At 44.5% G+C, this 26,204-nt stretch overlaps 1 protein-coding gene and 1 pseudogene across 3 annotated transcripts in view; one reads left to right on the top strand and one right to left on the bottom strand.

The window, feature by feature from the left end:
- TBC1D2 (TBC1 domain family member 2) overlaps positions 1 to 26,204 on the bottom strand; it is a 62,946-nt gene that overhangs the window by 27,405 nt on the left and 9,337 nt on the right. For all 3 annotated transcript variants that reach the window (XM_026456164.1, XM_026456162.1, XM_026456163.1), the window contains 3 exons: positions 22,164 to 22,299; positions 6,196 to 6,329; positions 1,798 to 1,994 (listed from right to left, as the gene is read on the bottom strand). In XM_026456164.1, coding sequence (XP_026311949.1) covers positions 1,798 to 1,994; positions 6,196 to 6,322 — 324 coding nt within the window. In that variant the 5' untranslated portion in view covers positions 6,323 to 6,329; positions 22,164 to 22,299. The remainder of the gene's footprint in view (positions 1 to 1,797; positions 1,995 to 6,195; positions 6,330 to 22,163; positions 22,300 to 26,204) is intronic.
- Positions 7,486 to 8,354, top strand: LOC111536830 (annotated as a pseudogene).

Genomic DNA, 26,204 nt, shown 5'->3' with positions numbered 1-26,204 from the left:
AGAACTCTAATCTCTAATCACCAGTTGCTTCATTAAACGTAACTCCTGGCCGGGCACGGTGGCTCATGTCTGTAATCCCAGCACTTTGGGAGGCTGAGGCGGGCAGATCATTTGAGGTCAGGAGTTCAAAGCCAGCCTTGCAACATGGTGAAACCTAGTCTCTAATAAAAATACAAAAAAAAAAAAAAAAAAAAAAAAAATTATCTGGGCATGGTGGCAGGCGCCTGTAATCCCAGCTACTTGGGAGGCTGAGGCAGGAGAATTGCTTCAACACAGGAGGTGGAGGTTGCAGTGAGCCAAGACTGCACCATTGCACTCCAGCCTGGATGACAGAGTGAGACTCCATCTCAAAACAAAAAAAAAGTCACTCCTGACATGCCAGGAATGAAGCCTCTGCCAGTTCCCTTGAGATCTGCTGACAGTGGTCACTGCTTAGGGGCAGAAAAGGCAGACGAGGGGCCAAACTAGGTATAGGGAGAGCATTTTTTCTAGATTTCTTTCCCCCAAAACAGGGCAGAAAAGAAAAGAAATGTACAAGTTATAAGAAATATTCAGAAGGTAATAGGGCATAAGCCCCACCTCCCCAGCCTAAGTCCTCTGGAGTCAGGACTGAGAATCAAAGCAGAAAGGGCCTCCAGGCAGCCAAAGTTCAAACACAAAAGCTTAGGCCTTCCTCTGGAGGAAAAGGAGTCTAGCCCCTCAGTAGAGCCCACCACTGCCACCACAGGCCCTACCAGGCCCCACCAGGCCCCACCCTTGGGATTTATGTAACTGCCTAACTTAGTCACTTTTATCACTCTAAAGAGGGGCTCCCACCCGGAACTGAAACCCCCTCGCATCCCCGCCCTGGGACCCTCACTACTTCATAAGGTAGCCCCTGGCTTTTAATACCATTTACTCTCTGGGATGTAGGATTTTGGAGTAGTTTTTTTATTTTTATTTTTATTTTTTATTATACTTTAAGTTCTAGGGTACATGTGCATAACGTGCAGGTTACATATGTATACATGTGCCATGTTGGTGTGCTGCACCCATCAACTCGTCAGCACCCATCAATTCATCATTTATATCAGGTATAACTCCCCAATGCAATCCCTCCCCCCTCCCCCCTCCCCATGATAGGCCCCAGTGTGTGATGTTCCCCTTCCCGAGTCCAAGTGATGGAGTAGTTTTAATGTCTGTGTGTGTGAGATCTGTTTTCTACAATGACTATATAGTTCTTCCTTTTTGTAACTCTCATAATTAACTTCTTACCATATTAAGCCCAAATATTCCTGTCACTGTTCTGTGTCGGTCCTGGCTTAGCCCTGGGCCACACACATGCTGCTTGTTTGCTTTCTCCTGTGACAGTCTCGTGACGGTCATTCAGATATCTGTACCCAGATATCAGCTGCCAGGTCAAAGCCTCCCCCCAGTTCTATCGACAGCTCCTCCCATGACCCTAGATCCAGATCACCTGCCTCTAAATATTGTCATTTTCTGGGTAGCGGGTGAGACCATGCATGCCCTCCAGGAGGGGTCCAAGAGACAGTTATTAGAGTAGATCTCCAGAGATACCTGCCCTTGGTGCCCTTTTGTGACTTGCTTTGAGTGACATTAGGTTCTTGAGTAATCAACAGCATATTTCAACCTTCCGCAGTTTGGCCTTTAAAGACCAGAGCTGGTGCCTGCTGGCCTTTAAAGACCAGACCTGCTGGTGCCCAGCAGGGCTCCTGCATCCCATCTAGTTTGCCCGAAAGGCTCCAGGAACTGGAGGGGTCCACTGGAACCTGGGGCCTCTCTGGGACCAGACCTCACCTTCTGAGACTTCAACTCCTTAGTGAGCATCAGAACCTGTTGCTCCAAGGCTGCCACTTTCTCCTGGGCAGTTCGGTTCCGTGTGATTCCTTCAGAAAAGAATGGGAAGGTGTTGTTCTGGCGCTTGGCTTTCTGAACAAAATTGATGGTCAGAGAAGACTTGGGTGTAGGTTTTGGAGAATCCTCGGGCTCTCTCCCTGCTCAAGAGGAGAAACGCAGAAGTTATGACGGATGACATCAGCAGTTCTTAAACCTGAGCTGCTTTAGAAGCACCTGGAGGGCTTGTTCAAATGCAGATGGTTGGGCCCTAATTTTAGAGCTCTGAATTTAATAGGTCTGGGGCAGGGCTTGAGAATTTGCACTTCTAAGAAGTTCCTAGGTGATGCTGACACAGCTTGTCCAGGGGTTAGACTGTGAGAACCACTGGCCTACATAAACGTTATTGCACTGTGCTGGCCCATCTGCTAAACTGTGCCTGTCTCCTTCCTTCAGATCCCACCCAGGCTGGATGGGTCTCTCATGCCACCCTGCTGCACCCTGCTGGTATTTGCCAAGTGGCTTTCCCCTCGGGCACAAGCCCTGGCAGGATGTTCTGTTCCTTATTTCAGGATCCCACCTCTATGTGCTAGAAGATTTTCAAAGCACACAGATCTGTCTGATGATAGGAACACAGAATGAATGTCTGTACTCTGCATTCTTGCTCCAGAGAGCAGCTCAAACATGTAACTTGATTCTTCTTTTTTTTTTTTTTTTTTTGAGACGGAGTCTCGCTCTGCTGCCCAGGCTGGAGTGCAATGGCCGGATCTCAGCTTACTGCAAGCCCCACCTCCTGGGTTCACGCCATTCTCCTGCCTCAGCCTCCCGAGTAGCTGGGACTACAGGCGCCCGCCACGTCGCCCAGCTAGTTTTTTGTATTTTTTTAGTAGAGACAGGGTTTCACCGTGTTAGCCAGGATGGTCTCGATCTCCTGACCTCGTGATCCGCCCGTCTCGGCCTCCCAAAAGTGCTGGGATTACAGGCTTGAGCCACCGCGCCCGGCCTAACTTGATTCTTCTTATTCCAAGCTAAGTTAAGAGACATATTTCCCCCACAGTTGATTGTCTCAAGGATGCATAGTCCTTTTATCTCCTGGGTTACAACCTATGGTTCACAGGCCAAATCCAGCCCACAGCCTGCTTTTATAAATAAAGCTTTATTAGAACACGGCCATGCCCATTTGTTTATGTGCTGTCTATTGCTGTGTTTACTCCTCAAAGGCAGAACTGAGTGCTTAAAACAGAAACCCTATGGCCCACAAAGCCTCAAATCATTACTATCTGGCTCTTTACAAAAAATGTTTGCCACCCACTGTTTTCAAGTCATTAAAATTTTATTCTTACATCAAACCCAACACCAGAGAATCATTCCCTTGGGTTGACTTATCCTGCCCTGACCCAGCTGTGCTTCTGGTCGCTGCCATCAGCCTGCATCAAGGGACATTTAATGGCCTGATTATGTGGCCAAGGGCCCTTGAGAAGCTTGTTCACATAGGATATATACATCATGCCTGTTATGAGTCCCCAGCAGAAGAAATTCCCTTCAGCCCTAGGAACTTCCAAGAAAAGCTTTGCTTCTTATAAGAAAATATGTTTTTAGTCTTATGGACACTGGAAATAATTTAGCTGCTTGCATTTCCCTCTTTGCCTTGGCTGCTGAGCTTAAAGCCACATTTACTGCCTACCGTCAGATATTTTGTAGGATCATAAATTGATCTTATCTAAATGTCCTAACCCAAATTACTCATTTGTAAGAGTATGCATTTTAATAAACTATTACCTATTTCTTGGGACTAAAGTGTTAAAGGTATTGAAAATAAGAATGTGGTATGGGATCCCAGGATAGGGGACACACAGGGCTTTGGGGATAGGCCAAATGATATAGCATGAGACCAGGCCAAGGGCTGGCCAAACAGTCTTGAACAGATAACGAGTTACTCCAGTAGGTGACAGGAACCAGACACTGAGTGCAAAAACAGTACCTAGATCGGCCAGGCGCGGTGGCTCACGCCTGTAATCCTAGCACTTTGGGAGGCCGAGGCGGGTAGATCACGTGAAGTCAGGAGTTCGAGACCACCCTGGCCAACATCGTGAAACCCCATTTCTACTAAAAATACAAAAATTAGCCAGAAATTGCTTGAACCCAGGAGGCAGAGGTTGTAGTGAGCTGAGATCATGCCAGTGTACTCCAGCCTGGGAAACAGAGTGAGACTCTGACTCAAAACAAACAAAACAACAGTGCCTTGCTGAGTGCAAAACCAGAACAGTCTTGTTCCAGATCGAAGAGAAATCAGGCTACCATGGGTACAAGGCAGCCCGCAGAGCTCAGAAATATGTAGTACCTCTTTCTCCTTCCTGTGATGGGGTCTAGGGGAGCAGAGAAGCTCCCTGTAGCACTGCCGCCCTTTGATACATGACTGTGCACCAACTCTGAGGAAAGGCAGGGCAGGCCTCACAGTGCCCAGTTTATAATTAGAGAAAATGAGGCCTAAGACAGTGGCGTTCAATCAGTGCCCTGGATTTCATGGGAGTGCCTCAAGGACTGACCGGGAGGGGAAGGTGGAGTAAGAGGAGCAGAGGAGGAGTCCAGACTCCCACTCAGGCCTCAACTCTGCTTTTATCTGCTTTATATACTAGATTTTGTTCTGTCACTCACTCTGTGGCCGTGAGCAAGTCACTCCACCCTTCCATGCCTCAGTTTCCTTATTTATTGAATGAGGATAATAACAATATACACAGTTCCAGTTGCTGTAAGAATTAAATAGGTCAATGTAGGTAAAGTGCTTGGTACACACGGATAAAACTTGAAAAGATTCTGCTAAGTTAAAGAAGCCAGTCACAGCATGGTATATTCCATGGTATATTCTACGCACAGCAGATGTCCAGAACAGGCACATCCATAGAGAAAGAAAGGTTGTGGCCACCTAGCGTTATGGGGCAGTGGGGATTCAGGTTGATGACTAAGGGTGCAGGTTTCTTTTCGGGGTAATAAAAATGTTCTAAAATTGATTATAGTGATGGCTGCATAATTCTGTGGATATACAGAAAGCCACTGAATTACACATTTTAAATGGGTGAATTGTATAGTATATATCTTAATAAAGTTATTACCAAAAAAAAAAAAAAAAATGCTTACTGCAGCACAGGCACAAAGTAACTGCTGGCATTATAATGATGATGATTGATCCGATATAGCACTGGCCTTCTCTTGGACTGCTTGTTATGCTCTCTGGGGCTTTGACAGGCACTGACTGCTCCAAAGGGTGCTTTTTCTTTTCTTCTTCTTCTTTTTTTTTTTTTTTGAGACAGCGTCTCACTCTGTCACCCAGGCATGATCATGGCTCACTGCAGCCTCGACCTCCTTGACTCAAGTGATCCTCCCACCTGAGCACCCCAAGTAGCTGGGACTACAGGCTCGCATCATGATCAGCTAATTTTTAAATTTTTTTGTAAAGACAGGGTCTCCCTGTGTTGCCCAGGCTCGCCTTGAACTCCTGGGCTCAAGCAATCCTCCAGCCTTGGCCTCCCAAAGTGCTGGGATTACAAGCATGAGCCACCATGCCCAGCCTTATTTTAACTTTTTACTCTGAAAAAATTATAGACTCATGGGAAGTTGCAAAGACAATGCAGACATGTCTCAAATACTCTTCACCAAGCTTCCCCCGATGGTGACATCTTACACAGCTATAGTACACTATCAGTTCTAGGAAATGGGTGTTGGTACAACATGTGTGCATAGGTCTATGTCATTTTATCACACGTGTACATTTGTTTTTGGTTTTGTTTGAGACAGAGTCTCACTCTGTCACCCAGGCTGGAGTGCCGTGGTGCAATCTCGACTCACTGCAACCTCTGCCTCCCAGGTTCAAGTGGTTCTCCTGCCTCAGCCTGCTGAGTAGCTGGAATTATAGGCACTGACCACCATGCCCAGCTAACCTTTGTATTTTTAGTAGAGTGGTGGTATTAAGAGGTGGTGCCCTTGGGAGGTGATCAGATTTAATGTCATGAGGGTGGAGCCCCTGATAAGATCAGTACCCTTAGAAGAAGCAGCAGAGACCAGAGATCTTTCAGCCACATGAGCACACAGTGAGAAGGCGGCCATGTGCAAGCCAGGAAGGGAGCCCTCACCAGACACTGAATCTGCCGGCACCTTGATCTTGGACCTCCCAGCCTCCACATAACTGTGAGAAATAAATGTCCGTTATTTAAGCCACACAGTTTATTGGGGTTTTAGTAAGTAGCCCAAGCCAACAAAGACACACACAAACACACAAATGCTGGTTCACTGGAAGGAAAGAAGGCACTTGTGCCAGCCGTGAGGAGCTGGTCCCTGAAGGCAGCTCAGCCCTGGACAGAGGCTCACCTGGGGTGCTGGGGTCAGAGGCTGAGAGCTGCTCCTCCCTCTGAGGCTCCCCACTCTGTGGAGAATCTTCCCCCGGAGGTTCATGGCCTGTTGCCTGGGCCTGCTTGTTGCCACGGATGTTGTGCATGGTGTTTCTGAAAGGAGATGAGAACAGAGGAGCATGAGGCTGAACGATGCCTTTCTACCCCTCTGTCCTTCCCGCCGCCACTGCTGGAGCTCAGGTCTCATCCCCATACCCTGTCATCCCGACTGGTCTCCCAGACTCCAGGCACCCTACATGATGCATCCCCACGCATGGCACTCCCAATCTCCTTTACCTATCTCTTTTGCATTCTCATCTTCCACACACTATGTGGCTTGTTAGTAATATAAGCTTGACTTCCTCAACCCCCAACCCTGCAGCTGGAATATAAATGCCATGAGGCAGAGGTATTATCTGTTTTGTTAACTGATGCACCTAGAATGCCTAAACAGTGCCCAAAATGTAGAAGGTGCTTAGTATGGGTGTGTTGGATGAATGCTGAATGGACTTGCTGCACCAACTTTCCCAAAACCTTCATCTGGTTTCATCACTATCTGGCTCAAAAACTATCAGTGGCTCCCAACTTCTGCTGAGATAAGTTGCAAACACCTCCTGACATCTTTCCCTGCTTGCTCTCTTTCCCTGCTCAGATCTGTTCTCTGTGCAGCCTTCACTGACCATCTCATGGCCTCCAAGGGGCTTAGTGCACTTCACAGCTGGGTCACCCTTTGGCCAAGTACTTGTCTAGGCTGAAGCCTCTTGATGTCATTTCTTTATGAACTGGGTACTAACCTACCTGCATGTTTGCTGGTGCCCAACACTGGGTTGTATGTGCCAGAGCCGGGCTCAATACATGTTTGGTTTATAGAAAGGAACTAGATAGTACCAAAGGCTGACCTGAGATCACAGACCACAGAGAAGTTCATAATGAGCTGGATGTAAAAACAGTTCAAGTTTATTCTCTCTTGCAAAGAGATAAGATTAATAACAGGGAAGGGAAAATGATGAAAGGAGTTCACTAGGTCAGTGTATTCAAAACCAAAGGTTCCAACTCATTGGTAGATTGTAAAACCAGTTTAGTGTCATGACCAGCATTTAAAAAATGAAATAGAAAGTATCAGGGCTGCTGCCACCTGCCTGTGTCCATCTGTGTTGCACTGGGGTCCCGAGGAGCTGTTGGGTGGTACAGGCTGAGGCTGGCTTGTGTGGAAGTCATCCTCGCCTCTGCTTGCCAGCTCTCCCATCCATCCTCTCTCCCAGTGGTTGTCATGCTGGTGCGCATCTCCTGCCTGCTGTGCTAGTTCAGTTTGCTCTTTTGGAAGCAGGAGATAGAACTGATGCTTGCGGGGCTGCAGGACTCGGGCCAAGACCACTTTTGTGAATATCACTGCATCAGGTCAATTTAGTGAAAACATGATACCCACAGTGAGCTTCGACATGAGGAAAGTAACTAAAGGTAACATCACAGTAAAGATCCGGGACATGGCTGGGTGCGGTGGCTCACTCCTGTAATCCCAGCACTTTGGGAGGCCGAGATGGGTGGATCACGAGGTCAGGAGTTCAAGACCAGTCTGGCCAAGATGGTGAAACCCCATCTCTACTAAAAATATAAAAAATTACTAGGCGTGGTGGCACGTGCCTGTAGTCCCAGCTACTCGGGAGGCTGAGGCAGAGAAGTGCTTGAACCTGGAAGGCGGAGGTTGCAGTGAGCCAAGATTGCACTACTGCACTGCAGCCTGGGTGACAGAGCGAGACTCCATCTCAGAAAAAAAAAAAAAAAAAAGATCTGGGACATGGGAGGACAACCCCAATTTTGGAGCATGTAGGAACTGTATTGCAGAGGAGTCAACGCTATTGTTTACATAACAGGTGCTGCAGATTCTGAAAAGACAGAAGCCTTGAGAAACGAGCTACATAATCTAGATAAACCATAGTTACAAGGAATTCCAGTGCTAGTACTTGGAAACAAGAGAGAGAGATCTTCCTAATGCCTTGGATGAGGAACAGCTAATTGAAAAAATGAATGTCTGCTATTCCGGATAAAGAAATGTGCTACTACTCAATTTTTTGCAAAGAAAAGGATAACGTAGGTATCACACTTCAATGATTTATTCAACATTCAAAATCTAGAAGCTGAAGTATCTCCTGAAGTCTTCCAGTCCTTCTCAGCTATAATCCTAGACTGTCTGTTTCTCTAAAGTAATTCCCAAAATACGGTCCTCTCTAACCCCAAGAAATTGTCTTTTTCAGAGTTTATTTCTCATGTGCATTGCTGAAGATGTGTATCCCTAATTCTTCATAAGAATCAGCAAGTTGTCGGCCAGGCATGGTGGCTCATGTCTGTAATCCCAGCACTTTGGGAGGCCGAGGCGGGCAGATCATCAGGTCAGGAGTTTGAGACCATCCTGGCTAACACAGTGAAACCCTGTCTCTACTGAAAATACAAAAAAATTAGCCAGGCGTGGTTGCGGGCGCCTGTAGTTCCAGCTACTCGGGAGGCTGAGGCAGGAGAATGGCGTGAACCCAGGAGGCCGAGCTTGCAGTGAGCAGAGATCGCACCACTGCACTCCAGCCTGGGCAACAGAGCTAGACTCTGTCTCAAAAAAAAAAAAAAAAAAAATAGAATTAGCGAGTTGTCATGATCAAGTCAGCACATATAAAACACACACATATCTTACACATACTTGTCTTAAACTATATAGAGCTTTTAAAAATTTTATTAAAAACACACACACACACACACACTTTTGACCATCTTAAGAAGATTGCATATTTCCATCCTGGTCTTTCTAGGCCAGATTTTGTTGTTGTTGTCTGAGATGCAGTCTCACTCTGTCACCTAGACTGGAGAACAATGGCACGATCTTGGCTCACTGCAACCTCCACCTCCCAGGTTCAAGCGATTCTTCTGCCTCAGCCTCCTGAGTAGCTGGGATTACAGGTGCCCGCCACCACACACAGCTAATTTTGTATTTTTAGTAGAGATGGGGTTTTGCCATGTTGGTCAGGCTGGTCTGAAACTCCTGACCTCAGGTGATCCACCCGCCTCAGCTTCCCAAAGTTCTGGGATTACATGCGTGAGCCACTGCACTCAGTCTGGGCCAGATTTTTATATTGATTTTCAGTAAATGTTTATCTATAATATTTCATTTAGAGTCCAGTAGCTTGATACTTATAATGACTTGATACAGCATGAAGTTTCTAGTGCCACACATGGTTTTTAGAAAATCTTTAAGCCTGGCTCATGTTGGATATAAACATAATGTTTATCTTATCTCACAAATGTCTGTGAAATGTATAATTACACCTTAGGATTCCAAAAATAGTTTGCAAAGAGTGAGCGGAGGCACCAGATCAATGTTGTTGGTTCTTTACACTGGTGAGATTCTACATGAAGAGTATTAAAAACACTCTACTTTCTGAGAATTCTTTATCACCAAATAGCAGTTGGGGATATGGGAGTAACTAAGGCACGCTTTGTATCTGCGTAGATCATTACTTCCATTTTTTTTTTCCGCATTCAAAATACTTTTTATGGGGTTGGGAATTGACGATTTCTCCAAAGCTTTTATGAATTTAAAGCATGCCAGTCAATATAATAAAATCTGTTAAGAATGTCAGACTTTGGCCGGGCGCAGTGGCACACGCCTGTAATCCCAGCACCTTGGGAGGTTGAGGCGGGTGGACTGCTGGAGGCCAGGAGCTCGAGACCAGCCTGGCCAACATAGTGAAACTCTGTCTGTACTAAAAATACCAAAGTTAACTGGGCATGGTGGCTCATGCTTGTAATCCCAGCTTCTTGGGAGGCTGAGGCCAGATAGTTGCTGGATGTCACTTGAACCGGGGAGGCAGAGGTTGCAGTGAGCGGAGATTGCACCCCTGCACTCTAGCCTGGGCGACAGAGCAAGACTGTCTCAAAAAAAAAAAAAAAAAAGAAAAAAAGAAAGTCAGGTTTTGTTCAAAAAAAAGAAAGAAAATATCAGAGTGCACCTTGCTTAGTCAGCATTAATATTTTGTGAATTACATATATGTGTAGTGAGTATGACAGAAAAATGTATTTGTTTTTACTGTGGCCATGGCTAACAGTTTGAAAAACACTCTATCAGGAGGGCATTTACTTAAAAGGCAGCTATAGTGTGGTCAAAAAAGACAAAGTCACAGCTGGGCGTGGTGGCTCATGCTCGTAATCCTAGCACTTTGGGAGGCTAAGGCGGGTGGATCATTTGAGGTCTGGAGTTCGAGACCAGGCAGACCAACATGGTGAAATCCCTTCTCTACTAAAAATACAAAAAAATTAGCTGGGCTTGGTGGTGTACACCTGTAATCTCAGCTACTCAGGAGGCTAAGGCAGGAGAATCACTTGAACTCGGGAGGCAGAGGTTGCAGTGAGCCAAGATCGTGGCACCACACTCTAGCCTGGGTGACAGAGCAAGATTCCATCTCAAAAAAAAAAAAAAAAGAGGAAGTCAAAAGTTGAAAACCTGGCTTTGTTATGTAATCTCTACATACAACACACACTTCTAGTTATGTGATGGAGAAATTTCTCTGAAAAACTCTTATTCCACAAATACCAAAACATATTAAGATCTAGTTTAAGGCAAAGGAAAGGAAGGGAAACCCAGGGACTGAACATGAAAAAGGATATGAAACTCAAATGGGAAGTAAAGAGGAAGATAAACGTGTAGATTAGATTACTGTTCAGTAAATATCTACTCCCTTCTCCGCACCCCCATGGGAACAGCTTCTTTCTCCTCTGCTTCTTGACTCTGGGTGTGGGCCATGTGACTTCCTCTGGCCAACTGATGTTAGCAGATATGGTGTAAACACAGAGTTAAAGTGCGCTCGTATGTAAGGCTTGCCTAGTACTCCTGCTTTTCATCATGGGAAGAACATGCCTCAGGTAGCTGCTGCTCCATGGAAGATGAGAAACACATGGGGTCAACCTAGATCTTACCAATAGCTTGGAGCCAAGACCCAATGAACCTAGCCTAGATCAGCTGAACCCAGATGCGTAAAAAATGAATGCTTTTGATTATATGACACTGAATCTAGAAGTGGTTTGTTTGCAGCATTATTATGGTGAAGGTTAACTAGGACATACGCTCGCCCAGAATAGATTCCAGAAACCTAGAGCCTCAGCTGCAAGGGAGGAAAGAAAACAAGGTCTTGGACATAAATTCTTGGATCCACAGAGGGTATGGAACTTCAAGACCCCCAGCTTTATATAGGTATCTCAATTCTCTTTGGACCCAAAGATAACTACATAAAGCTGGGGCTCTTTTTAGTTATTTATTTATTTATTTATTTATTTTTTTGAGACGGAGTCTCGCTCTGTCGCCCAGGCTGGAGTGCAGTGGCCGGATCTCAGCTCACTGCAAGCTCCGTGCCCTGGGTTCCTGCCATTCTCCTGCCTCAGCCTCCCGAGTAGCTGGGACCACAGACGCCGCCCCCACGCCCGGCTAGTTTTTTGTATTTTTTTAGTAGAGACGAGGTTTCATCGGGTTAGCCAGGATGGTCTCGATCTCCTGACCTCGTGATCCGCCCGTCTTGGCCTCCCAAAGTGAAAGCTGGGGCCCTTAAAGGTCCGTACCCTCTGTGAAGAGAGAGGTTTTTTAAAAAATGCCTGTTGGCAAAATTGACACAAGGAAATTCTGGGTGAAGGCTCTCTAGCTGTTAATATAGCATTACTAAACACACCAGGAAACAAGACGCTGTGAATGAAAGGCAGAACAACAGCAAACAGCCTAATTAAGACTTCACATATTGAAATTATGAAGCTACAAGGACTTCAAATATTGGCATTATTAGATAGTGATTATAAAATAGCTATATTAAACTAAGAAGTACAACATGGAATCACAGAATAAGGAATATAAAAATAGGCATATTTGAGAAAGAATCAGATAGAATTTATAAAAATGTAAAATGTAATCTTAATATATAAATATATATTTTATATAACTATAAAACCCAACAATTAAACAGATTAGACACAATGGAAAAAAACTGGTGAACCGAAAGATCTATAATAAATAAATTACCCAGCAGTCAGTAAGGAATTAGATATAACAAATACCACACAGAGGTTAAGAGATACAGAGAGCAGAATGAAATAGTTTAACTGTAGGGTGTTTCTCAAACTTTAATGTGCTTAAGAATCACCAGGAGATCATGGTAAAAAGAGATTCTTGGTCTTACCCACAGAGATGTTAATTCAGTAGGTCTGGGGTAAAGAATTTACATTTGTAATAGGCCCCCAGGTGATGCTGATGCTGCTGGTTCTTAGACCACATGGGGAACACCATGGGTCCTAATACATGTTTAATCAGAGCTTGCAAAAGAAAGAACAGGCCAGGCGGGCGCGGTGGCTCACGCCTGTAGTCCCAGCACTTTGGGAGGCCGAGGCGGGCGGATCACGAGGTCAGGAGATCGAGACCATTCTGGCTAACACGGTGAAACCCCGTCTCTAACAAAAAATGCAAAAAATTAGCTGGGCGTGGCAGCGGGCGCCTGTAGTCCCAGCTACTTGGGAGGCTGAGGCAGGAGAATGGCGTGAACCCGAGAGGCAGCGCTTGCAGTGAGCCAAGATCGCGCCACTGCACTCCAGCCTGGATAAGTGAGCGAGACTCCGTTGAAAGAAAGAAAGAGAGACAGACAGAAAGAGAGACAGACAGAAAGAAAAGAAAGAATGAAAGAAAGAGAGAGAGAGAGAAAGAAAGAAAGAAAGAGAGAGAGAGAAAGAAAGAGAGAGAGAGAGAAAGAAGAAAATGGGGAGAGGCAATAAACAAAGAGACAATGGCTGACAGGAATCTTCAGATTCGAGAAGCACACGTATTCTAAGCTGGATAAATTCCTATTCTAAGCAGGATAAATCAAGAAGAATCCATGTCAAAGACAATTTTTAAAGTAGCCAGACAGGTGATTTGCAAAGGAATGACAACTAGACCATTAGCCAACTTCACTACAGCAATAATAGAAGCAATAAGACACCAGAATAAGATAGTCAATGTGCTGAGAATTTTATTCCCTGTGTAACTTTCAAGAGTGAGAGTGAAATACTTTTTCAGACAAAAAGAAAAGCTGAGTTTACCACCAACAGTTACCCACTAAAGGAACTTCTAGAGGAAGTTCTTGAAGATGAAGAAAAATGATCCCCAAAGAAATTCTGCATGCAAGAAGGAACTGGAAGCAAAGAAATAGGAAGACATAAGGATAAATCTAAGCAAACATCAACTGTAAAAACAAACAAACAAACAAACAAAAAACCCCAAACAAATAACATCTGTTTATGTTTAAACAAATAACATTTAATTAGGGGAGTGAACCAAGACAGAACTAAAAAATTGGGCGACAATAAAACACAAGGAAGACTTGGTTTCATGGAAGTTTTGATGTCCTTATGGTTGTTTAAGAGAAAAGTTGAGATACTTTCATCAGCTTTAATACTTAAAGTTGGCTGGGCACGGTGGCTCACACCTGTAATCCCAGCAACTTTGGGAGGCCAAGGTGGGCGGATCACCTGAGGTCAGGAGTTCGAGACCAGCCTGACCAACATGGAGAAACTCCGTCTCCACTAAAAATATAAAATTAGCCAGGCATGGTGGCACATGCCTGTAATCCCAGCTACTCAGGAGGCTGAGGCAGGAGAATCGCTTGAACCCGGGAGGCAGAGTGGTGATCAGCCAAGATTGTGCCATTGCATTCCAGCCTGGGCAACAAGAGCGAAACTCCATCTCAAAAAAAAAAAAAAAAAAGGAGACTTAAATATGTTAAAAATGCAGAGCAAAATTTCTGAAGGAATTGCTGAATAAATAGAAATATATGACTCCCAAAACAGCAGAGGCTAAACACTGTTCAACATAACTGGAATGTTCGGGTGATTATTTGTTGAACTTGTAGGACCTTGATTATTAAAAGATGCCTTCCCTTTACTGAGAAATCAAGGCTGTTTCCTTCCACAAATTAAATGAAATAATTCACGTAAGTGCAGAACATGATGGTCAGGCACATAATCATAGCTCAAGATTTGCTTCTTCTTCTCCGGCCCTTTCCCAACAGGACTTACACGTTCCAATCAAACTAAATATATATATATATATGACAGCCTTATTGAAATAGAAATCACAAACCATACAATTCACCTATTTAAAGTGTACAATTCACTTGGGTGTGGTGGCTCATGCCTGTAATCCTAACACTTTGGGAGGTCAAGGCAGGCGGATTACCTGAGGTTAGGAGTTCGAGACCAGCCTGGCCAACGTGGTGAATTCCCGTCTCTACTAAAAATACAAAAGTTAGCCAGGTGTGGTGGTGAGTGCCTGTAATCCCAGCTACACAGGAGGGTGAGGCAGGAGAAATGCTTGAACCCAGGAGGCAGAGGGTGCAGTGAGCCGAGATTGCACCACTGCACTCCAGTATGGGCGACAGAGTGAGACTGTGTCTCAAAAAATCAAAAATTAAAATTAAAAAAGTTAAGTATACAACTCAATGGATTTTGGTACAGTCACAGAGTTGTGCTGCTATGAATATTTGTGTAAGTTTTTGTGTGGATATGTTTTCATTTTTCTTGGGGATATAACTAGGAATGAAATTTCTTCATCATATGGTAACTTTATGTTTAACCATTTTAAGGGACTGCCAAATTGTTTTCCAAAGCAGCTATACCATTTTATATTCCCAACAGCAGGGTATGAGGGCTTCAATTTCTCCACACCCTCACCAATACTTGTTACCAATACTTCTTACTGTCCCTGATCATGGCCATCCTAGTGGGTTGCATAATCTCAGCTCACTGCAACTTCCACCTCCCAGGTTCAAGTGGTTGTCCCATTTCAGCCTCCTGGGTGGCTGGGCTTACAGGCACCCGCCACTATGCCTGTCGAATTTTTGTATTTTTTGTAGAGGTGGGGTTTTGCCATGCTGGCCAGGCTGGTCTTGAACTCCTGACCTCAAGTGATCCACCTGCCTCGGCCTCCCAAAGTGCTGGGATTAAAGGCCTGGGCCATCGCACCTGGCTTATTTTTATTTGATTTTTTAAGCTTTTGGTGTCATATCTAAGAAATCATTGCCTAATTCAAAGATTATGCTTTTGTTTCCTTCTAAGAGTTTTACATTCAGCTCTTTTACCCAATTTGAACTAATTTTGTGTATCGTGGGGAGCGGGTCCAACCAACTTCTTTCTTTTGTATGTTAATATCCAATTTGTTTCAGACCCATTTGTTGAAAAGACTATTCTTGCCCCTATTAAATGGTCTTGGCAAGCTTGTTGAAAATCAGTTGACATAGATGCTTTATTTCTGGCCTCTGAATTCTATTCCATTGATCTACACATCTATCCTTACAACAGCACCACAGTGTCTGGATTACTATAGCTTTGTAGTAGTGTTGATATTGGGAAGAGTGCATCTTCAAACTTTTTTTTTCTTTTCTTTTTTTTTGAAACAGAGTCTTGTTCTGTCACCCAGGCTGGAGTGCAGTGGCATTATCTCGGCTCACTGCAACCTCCACCTCCTGGATTCAAGCGATTCTCCTGCCTCAGCCTCCTGCATAGCTGGGACTACAGGTGCACGCCACCATGCCGGCTAATGTTTTTGTATTTTTAGTAGAGATGGGGCAAACTTTTTTTATTCTTCAAGATTATTTTGGGTACTCTGGGGCTCTTGAATTTCTAGGATCTTGAATTTTAGGTTCAACTTGTTGATTTCTGTAAGGAAGCCACCAGAATTTTGTTGGGGATTATATTGAATCTGTAGATCTATTTGGGAAGTATTGTGCAGATTAACAGGTTAACAATATTAAGTCTTTTTTTCTTTCTTTCTTTTTTTTCCTTTTTTTGAGACAGTGTCTTACTCTGTTGCCCAGGCTGGAGTGCAGTGGTGTGATCTTGGCTCACTGTAGCTTCCACCTTCTGGGTTCAAGCAATTCTCCTGCCTCAGCCTCCCAAGTAGCTGGGATGACAGGCATGTGCCACCATGCCCAGCTAATTTTTGTATTTTTAGTAGAGACGGGGTTTTACCACATTAGCTAGGCTAGTCTTGAACTTCTGACTTCAAGTGATCTGCCCACCTTGGCCTCCTAAAGTGTTGGGATTACAGGCGTGAGCCCCTGCGCAGCCTAAAAATATTAAGTATTTTGATCCATGAACGTGAGGTATCTTTCTAGCTATTTAAGCCTTTTTTTTTTTTAACAATGTTTCGTGTTTTCAGAGCATACATTTTGCATTATTATGTCAAATTTATTCCTAAATATTTCATTCTTTTTCTAATATTGTTATGGAGTGTTTTCATAATTTTATTTTTTTGTTGTTTATTACAGGTGTATAGAAATACAACTGATATTTCTATTTTGATCTTGAATCCTACAATCTTGCTGAACTAATTTCTTAGCTCTAATAGTTCTTCCTTAGGATTTTCTGTAAACAAATATCATGTCAACTGCAAATAAAGATAGTTTTACTTTTTTCCTTCCCAGTCTGGATGCCTAATTTCATGGTCTTGCCTAATTGGTCTGGCTAAAGCCTCCAGAACAATGTTGAATAAAAACAGCTGGAGTGAAAATCCTTGTCTTATTCCTGATTTTAGGGGGAAAATATTCAGTCTTTTACCATTAAGTATGTTAGCTTTGCAGTTTTCATTGATTCCCTTTATCAAGCTGGGGAAGTTTCCTTCTACTCATTTTTTTTTTTTTTCTGAGACAGAGTTGCTCTGTCACCCAGGCTGGAGTGCAGTGGTACAACCTCCACCTCCTGGGTTCAAGCAATTCTCCTGCCTCAGCCTCCTGAGTAGCTGGGACTACAGGCCTGCACCACCATGGCTGGCTAATATTTGTATTTTTAGTAGAGACAGGGTTTCACCATATTGGCCAGACTGGTCTCAAACTCCTGACCTCAAGTGATCCACCCACCTCGGCCTCCCAAAGTGCTGGGATTACAGGTGTGAGCCACTGTGCCTGGCCTCCTTCTAGACTTTAAAAAAAATCATTTATTTATTTATTTATTTTTAAACTTATTATTTAGAGACGGTGTCTCACTCTGTCACCCAGGCTGAAGTGTGGTGGCACGCTCATAGCTTACTGCAGTCTTGACCTCCTGGGCGCAAGTGATCCTTCCACGTCAGCCTACACAGTAGGTGGGACTACAGGTATGTGCCACCACACCCAGGTAATTTTTTGTAGAGATGGGGTTCACTACAATTTTTTGTAGGCTGGTCTCAAACTCCTGGCCTCAATCGATCCTTCCACCTCGTCCTCCCAAAGTTCTGGGTTTACAGGCAAGAGCCACAGCGCCTGGCCCTTTCCAGTCTTTGTGAGTGGTTTCATCACAAAGAGGTGTGGAATATTGTCAAATGCTTTTTCTCAGTCTACTGAAATGATGTGGTTTTTCACCTTTATCTTATTAATGTAGTGTATTACATAAATTGAATTTCAGATGTGAAACCAACCATGCATCCTAAGATAAATCCTACTTTTATCGTGGATTAATCCTTTTTATATGCTGCTGAATTCAGTTCGCTAATATATTGTTGAGAATTTTTACATCTGCCTTCATAAGGGATATTGGTCTGTATTTTTCTTATGATGTCTTTGTTTGGTTTTGGTATCAGAATAATATTAGTCTTATAAAATGAGTTGGGATGTGCCCCCTCCTCTTCTATATTTTGGAAGAATCTGTGAAGAATCTGTATTAATTTTTCCTTAAATATTTGGTGGACTTCACCAGTAAAGTCATTTGGTCCTGAGTTTTTCTTCATGGGTATTTATTTATTTATTTAACTAATTCAATCTCTACTATGTAATTAGGTCTTTTCAGATTTTCTTCTTGAGTATATTTTAGTAAATGTGCCTTTCTAGGAATTTGTCTATTTTCATCGAAGTTATCAAATTTGTTGGCACATAGTTGTTCACAGTATTCCCATATAATCCTTTTTGTTTTTGTAAGGTTGGTAGCAATGCTCTTTTGTTCCCGACTTAACTAATTTGAGTCTTCTCTCTTTTCTCAGTCTGCCTAGCTTAAGGTTTGTCAACTTTGTTGCTCTTTTCAAAGAACCTCTATTGATCTCTAACTTAGTTTAAAACAAGATCCAGGTGTGTGTGTGTGTGTGTGTGTGTTTTGTATAGTTGGGCCCAGAATAAGAAAATACTGAGATTATACTTTCACAGATAGTACAGCTGAGTGATGGAAGGAAAAATTCATCAGTTGAATTAAGAGCAGAGAGGAAATTAGAACTCAGCACTCCCAATACCTGATCTTTTGCTGTAATTAGTAAGGGCTCCTGTTATAAGGGGAACCCCTGACTCCTTGGCCTAGTGACTTCCCTTTCCCAGTCTTGCTTTCCCCATCTGAAAATACAAGAATGTAGTTTCATTGAAGAGAATCATGATGATCATGATAGGCACTACTATTTACTGAGCATCACTTTATGCTGGGTCCTGTGCTGAGCCCTGTTACATGGATTTCACAAACCACAAGTCACATGAGTTGGAAAGGGACGCAGGGGCACATCCCTATAGCTAGAGGCACTGGCTAGGTGGGATAACCATTACTACTGCCCACACTTTAACCAGGAACTGCTCCCTCCCTGACACGTCCTGGGTCTGATAAGCAGTCCTCCCTGTGGTGTGGGAAAGCACACAAACCACAACTTAAAGGCAGCAAAAGGCCTTCTAAGCCCTAGCACACATCTCCTCTGGGAACGGGGAGCTCACTACCTTCTGAAATAGTCCGGCTGGTCACCACCCAGCTAAACCATTATGCTTGGAAGAGCTGTCTCCATTTCATAAATTTATCAACTTTGCTTGGAGCAGTTCATGGACCATTTTCTGTTTAGGTTTAATTCCAGGCCTGCAAGGCCTGGCCAGCATGGGAGTGGTGGTCCTAAAGACTTGTTCTAAAAGGATAACCTTGGGCAAGCCAGTTACCGTCCCTGAGTCTCAGTTTCTTCATCCGCAATGGGGATGTCGAACATATCCATAATGAGCACTGGATGGACCCTTCCATGGCTCAAGTTCTAAGCGAAACACTATGATGCATTCCACTCACTTAATCCTCCCAAGACCAGTGAAGTAAATACTATTCTCCCCACACTGGACAGAGAGAACTGAGATTCGAAGAGAATAAGTAACCAAAACTGCAGAGCAAGTAGGTGGTGGGGCTCAGCAGCCCTGGATGACTGACTCCATGGTTTGAGAACTTAACCATGTGATGACACCACTTCACAGGTTTGTCCAGACAACTCGAGAGCATAAAGCACCCAACACAGTGCTCAGGAAGCTCCCTACCCGCTTCCCTGAGTATGACCTGGGTTCATGGAAGCACCAACAGTGAGTTCCAAGACCAGCCAGAGCAAAGGGGTGTAGGACACAAAGGCAGCTCTCATCTCACCAAGTTATCTGGAGCTTTCAGCAGCCCAGGGCACTTCTCTTGCAAAGTAGCCTGGCATCTTCTGTGGCTATGACAAGTTACAGGAGGGAAGTTGCTCTATGACCCCCTGAAGCTTCCTTCCTTTCTTGGTCTCTGCATTTTCTATGTTCCGCTTCTGCTGCCGTGGCCTCTATCAGGCATGGGCTTGGCTTAATATTGGTGAGACTGCCCTGGGTACATGCTGGCTGGATAGCTGGACTTCTCAGGCCCTCTCTACCCCAGCATGCTCCCAGTGCACCCAGTTCCCTGTAGGTCTTCCCAATAGATGATCTCCTGCAGGGTGCCCTCCATGTCCGCTCACCCTGGGAGGCTCAACCATGCCCTATACCTGTCAAGCCTCTCTCTCGAGCTTAGATCTCTCTCCTGGGCTCCAGGTCATTCATCCAAATGCCTTCAGGGTAGCTCTATCTCCAGCCAGCAGACCTCAAAGAACACTCATCATCTTTTCCCTAAAACCTGATTCTCTCCTGGAAAGGACGTCACCACCCTCCTAGTCACTCAAGCAAATTCAGACACTGAAACCAGCAGAGGGAAATACTCTGCCTGAGTCACACAGAACCAGGGGTCCCTAATCCAAGTCCCGTGAGCAATCTATTTTGCCTTCTAAGAGCTCTAAATTCATCTGAAGTCCACACAGAAAATAAATGTCCAGGCTGGGCATGGTGGCTCACCTCTGTAATCCCAGCACTTTGGGAGGCCGAGGTGGGCAGATCACGAGGTCAGGAGTTTGAGACCAGCCTGGCCAACATAGTGAAATCCCATCTCTACTAAAAATACAAAAAGTTAGCTGGCTGGTGGCAGGTGCCTGTAATTCTAGCTACTATGGAGGCAGAGGCAGGAGAATCACTTGAACCTGGGAGGCAGAGGTCGCAGTGAGCCGAGATGGCGCCACTGCACACCAGCTTGGGCGACAGTGCAAGACTCCGTCTCAAAAAAAGAAAAGAAAAGAAAAGAAAAGAAAAGAAAAGAAAAGAAAAGAAAAGAAAAGAAAAGAAAAGAAAAGAAACACCCAAACAGGATCACTATTGGATATAGTTTGAATTCCTGAAAGTTTCCACCCCTTCAACTAGAGTTACAATAGCAGCAGCAGCTAATATGTATTGCATGCTTAAGACTGCCAAGCACAGTTCTAAAGCAGTCTGCATGCATTAACCCCTTTAATGACCATGCTAAGCTTGTAAGGCAAGTGCTGTTGTATTTACATTTAATAACAAGGTAAGCAAAGCACTGAGAAACAACTTGCCAACAGCAGCACAGCCATGACTGATGGAGCCAGGATACAAACCCAGGCAGTTTGCTTCCAAAATCCAGGCCACACTGCTGCCTTTTTTTTTTTTTTTTTTTTTTTTGAGACAGGGTCTCACTCTGTTGCTCAGGCTAGGATGCGGTGGTATGATCATGGCTTACTGCAGCCTTGACTTCGTGGGCCTGGGATTACAGGCACACGCCACTATGCCTAGCTAACTTTTCACTTTACTTATTGTAGAGGCAGAGCCTCACAAGTTGCCCAGGCTGGTTTTGAACTCCTGGCCTCAAGTGATCCTCCTGCCTTGGCCTCCCAAAGTGTTGCGATTACAGGCATGAACCATTACGTCTGGCCCATACTGCTACCTTCTTAGATATTATCTAAAACAAAGTCTCACAATAGTAAGGTATATATATAATATATTATTAAATTAAAAAGTAGTTGAGATATGATTGACACAATAAATTGCACCAGTTAAAAATGAGTAATTTGATGCTTTTGACATGTATAGACATTTGTGAAACCATCACTACATCACATTCAACATGATCTCATTTATGCAATATGTATATAGAAAACGTAGAGGAAAGAAATATACCAAATGCTAAGAATATTTGTCTGGGTGATAGGATTATGGATAATTAAAAAAATACTTTATTTATAACCAAGTGATTCTCCTGCTTCAGCCTCCCTAGAAGCTGGGACTATAGGCTGTGAGCCACCTTGTCCAGTGAGTAATTTTTTATACCCTTCCAGATGTTTCTGATTTCCTATAATGAACATGTACTACTTTTCCAATCAGAACAATGAATTTTTGTTTGTTTGTTTGTTTGTTTGTTTTTTTGAGACAGAGTCTTGCTCTCGTCACCCAGGCTGGACTGCAATGGCGCGATCTCGGCTCACTGCAACCTCTGCCTCCTGGGTTCAAGTGATTCTCCTGCCTCAGCCTCCTGAGTAGCTGGGATTATAGGCACCTGCCACCATGCCCGGTTAATTTTTGTATTTTAGTAGAGATGGGGTTTTACCATGTTGGCCAGGCTGGTCTCGAACTCCTGACCTCTAGTGATCTGCCCGCCTCAGCCTCCCAAAGTGCTGAGGTTATAGGCATGAGCCACCGCACCTGGCCAAATGTAATATTTTAAAGTGATGATGTGATTAATTGAAAATAAAGCCCATAACCCTCTCCCGGGGCCCACCTCCCTGCAGGAGAATCACAGTGGGTTAAGCTCCACCGAAGGGGCTGCCGGTAGCTTGGCTAGCCCCTCAGTCCCTCTGGCACTTACTGTATTTCAGTTCCCAGGTGCTTGAGGGAAATATTCTGAAGGGCAGGGAAGGGCTGCAAGGCAGCTGCCACACCCACTAGCCCAGGGGGTGTTTTCACAGGGCACAGGAACTCCTCCAGCTCTGCTTCTTCTTGCCCTGGGAACAAAGAAAAGGGAAATCAATCAGCCGAGTCACTGTACTTGGAGAGACAGGTCAGGTGGGATGCTATTGGTGCAGCCCTGATTGGGAACAGGCTGGAGCTGGAGAGTTGCAGGGGCAAGCAGGCCTTCCCTGTAGGTTAACAGCAGCAAAATAGGTTTTTCACAAAATATTCTGCAGCCAGTAAAATGATGCATTTTGCTGGTACAGCCCTCCTGCAAACCCCTTAAAAATATGCAGACCTAGCTGGGCTTGGTGGCTCACGCCTGTAATTCCAGCACTTTGGGAGGCCAAGGCGGGCGGATCACCTGAGGTGGGGAGTTAGAGACCAGCCTGACCAACATGAAGAAACCCTGTCTCTACTAAAAACACAAAATTAGCCGGGCGTGGTGACGCATGCTTGTAATCCCAGCTATTTGGGAGGCTGAGGCAGGAGAATCACTTGAACCCAGGAGGCGGAGGTTGTGGTGAGCCGCGATGGAGCCATTGCACTCCAGCCTGTGCAACAAGAGCGAAACTCCGTCTCAAACAAAAAAAAAAAAAGAAAAAAAAAAATTAAAAGATGCAGACCTACAGTTAATTCTACATCTGAGAGTCCATCCTAAAGATGGAAGTGCAGACAAAACTTTATGTGCCAAGAGGTTCATTCTAGCATTGTCACAAATAGCCTCAAAGTTGGAAAAGATCTGACTTGGGAATAGGTTAAGTATATCAGAATGTCTTCATATAATAGAATATTAATCATTCAAAAACTATGCGAATACTTATAAACAGGGAAACTTGTATGGAATATAGTACTAAGTGGAAAAAGCCAGATTAAAAAAAACTTGGAAGGCTAGGTGCTATGGCTCACACCTGTAATCCCACCACTTTGGAAGGCTGAGCCAGGTGGGTCACTTGAACTGAAAATTTGAGACCATCTGGGCAACATGGCAAAACCCCATCTCTACAAAAAACAGAAAAATTAGCCGAGTGTGGTGGTGCATGCCTGTAGTCCCAGCTACTCAGGAGGCTGAGGTGGGTGGATCGCTTGAGCCCAGGAGGTGGAGGTTGCAGTGAGGTGAGATGGTGCCACTGCACTCCAACCTGGGCAACAAAGCAAGCTCTTGTCTCAAGATGATATAAAACAAAAAAAAAAAAAATGGTGTTATAGTATTATCTCAGTTGTACAGAAAACGTCTCAAAGAAATATACTCCACAATCTTTTTTTTTTTTTGGAATTAAATCATCTAATTTCAAATATTAATTGCAATTTTAGGAAAATAACTTTGATTAAGTGATTTAAAAGGCAGGGACAGGCTTCTCTGTAAAATTATTTCCAATCCCAGAGCCATTTCTGGGTTTTTTCTCTCTCCCAGTGTAGAGAATCTTGGAGATTGCTGGGAGGCAGTAAGGTGGTGTGTTCTATGCATCGTGAAGATGTTTAATACTGTGATGACCAAGCAGAATCTAATATTCTTGGCCCTTGTACTCCCAAGCACTACACTCTGCAATCTTAATAGTGGTTTCAGCTGCGTGATGGGATTTGCAGTGAGCAGGCTATTCTCATTGTATTTTACTGTTTTTTCCAAATTTTCTACATAAACATGGGTTACTTTATAAACAGAAAAAGAATATGTATTTATCAAAAATAGATGTTTATACAGAGATTTTTTAAACACAGGCAAATATTAGGGTCACATTACTGAGTATCAAAAAACAAAGTATGACATTTTATATTACTATATGATCTGAAACATGTTTAAAAGGCAGGCAGGAGATCATAACATAAGGTTAATACTGGCTGCCTCTAGGTGATAGGATTATAGGTTCTTTTTCTTTTTAGTCTTCCAAATGTTCTGTGTAAACAGTGATTCTTCTACAGTGAATGACTTTAAAATGTTTAATGTTAAGCAAGCTTTCAAGGCCAAGGAAATTACTTGAAGTATAAGAGAGGGGAGGTGAAATATTTAGAAATTAAGTGTTAGAAAAAGGAGAAAAGAGCCAGGACCACTTACGGGATGGTATAAGCTTGATTAGACAGCCCCTGAGACCTACCAGGGCAGCAGACACTTTCCACTTGGAACCCTCTTACTGGGAGATTGGAATATTTAGGAGTGGAGATTTGTTTTTGCACTATATCTGCAAAAAGGGTGTGGGTATAAAAATATTAAATATAATGATGGGGGCCAGGAGAAGCTGTTCAACCTACCTAAGAAAAGAAACTTTGCAGTAGTTCAAACAACAACAGACAGTATATTTGTAAATTCCTAACAGGCTCCGCCAGATCTGGCAGGCAGGCCAGTACTCACACTCCTCAAATGCCACATCTTTGAGGTCCTCCCTTCCATGAATCCTCTCACCAAACATGGACTGGGTGTTTACCCTGAGGCTTGCGAGTGTGGCTGGAGAAAGAGAAGAATCAAAGCAGAAACTTACAGCCTAAGGAGTAGGGAAGGGGAAGAAGTCCACACCTGGGGAACCCCAGGTGCTGGGTTAGGGCAGTTCTGGGAGGTGGAGACAGAGTCTTTCCAATCCAGGTCAGGGAAAACTTCCTGGAGGAGGGGCACTGCAGCTGGGCCTTAAGGACAGGGGTTGATTTGAACCTGCAGGAGGAACCAGGAAGGCTCTTTCTGTGCAGAGCATACAGGCAATGGGTTTCAGACCCAGAACTGAGTTTGCGGGGAGGAAGCCTGGGGAGATGAGGTGGGGAAGGCCAAATAGAATCGGGTGTGGGTAAGTGGCTGGATCTCATCACGATGGAAACAAGAGCCCATAGGGGTTTGAGTAGGTGGCTGAAGAACCAAACCTGGCTTTGGGTAGAAGATCCGTAGCTGGGCCCTGTTTCTGTGGGGAGGGTGCTGTGACCTGGTTGCAAATCACTTAAAACAAACAAACAAAACAAAAACCAAGAGCCAGGTGCGGTGGCTCATGCCTGTAATCCCAGTACTCTGGGAGGCCAAGGTGGGCTGATCACCTGAGGTCAGGAGTTCAAGATCAGCCTGGCCAAACATGGGAAAACCCATCTCGGCCAGGCGCGGTGGCTCAAGCCTGTAATCCCAGCACTTTGGGAGGCCGAGACGGGTGGATCACGAGGTCAGGAGATCGAGACCATCCTGGCTAACATGGTGAAACGCCGTCTCTACTAAAAAAATACAAAAAACTAGCCGGGCGAGGTGGCGGGCGCCTGTAGTCCCAGCTACTTGGGAGGCTGAGGCAGGAGAATGGCGTAAACCCGGGAGGCGGAGCTTCTAGTGAGCTGAGATCCGGCCACTGCACTCCAGCCTGGGCGACAGAGCAAGACTCCATCTCAAAAAAAAAAAAAAGAAAAAAGAAAAAGAAAACCCATCTCTACTAAAAATACAAAAATAAACCGGGCGTGGTGACACATGCCTGTAATCCCAGCTACTCCAGAGGCTGAGGCGGGAGAATCGCTCCAACTTGGGAGGCGGAAGTTGCAGTGAGCCGAGATCACACCACTGCACTCCAGTAGCCTAGGCGACAAGGCAAGATTGTCTCAAAAAAAACAAAACAAAACAAAACAAACAAAAAGAAGAAGGATACTCTCTACCTTGTCTTCTTCAGAGTTAATGTATACAAAAATGTTTAAAAAGCCATAAAGCCAGGCCAGGAGCGGTGGCTCACACCTGTAATCCCAGCACTTTGTGGGGCCAAGGTGGGTGGGTCACAAGGTCAGGAGATCAAGACCATCCCAGCTAACATAGTGAAACCCCGTCTCTACTAAAAATACAAAATAGTTAGCCAGGCGTGGTGGTACGCGCCTGTAGTCCCAGCTACTTGGGAGGCTGAGGCAGGAGACTTGTTTGAACCCAGGAGGCAGAGCTTGCAGTGAGCAGAGATTGCACCACTGCACTCCAGCCTGGGCAACAGAGCGAGACTCTGTCTCAAAAAAATAAAAAAAT

This window comes from Piliocolobus tephrosceles, chromosome 14 (assembly GCF_002776525.5).
Source record: "Piliocolobus tephrosceles isolate RC106 chromosome 14, ASM277652v3, whole genome shotgun sequence".
Lineage (NCBI taxonomy): Eukaryota > Metazoa > Chordata > Mammalia > Primates > Cercopithecidae > Piliocolobus > Piliocolobus tephrosceles.
The sequence above is the reverse complement of the archived record's forward strand: the minus strand, read 5'-3'. Positions and strand labels throughout refer to the sequence as shown.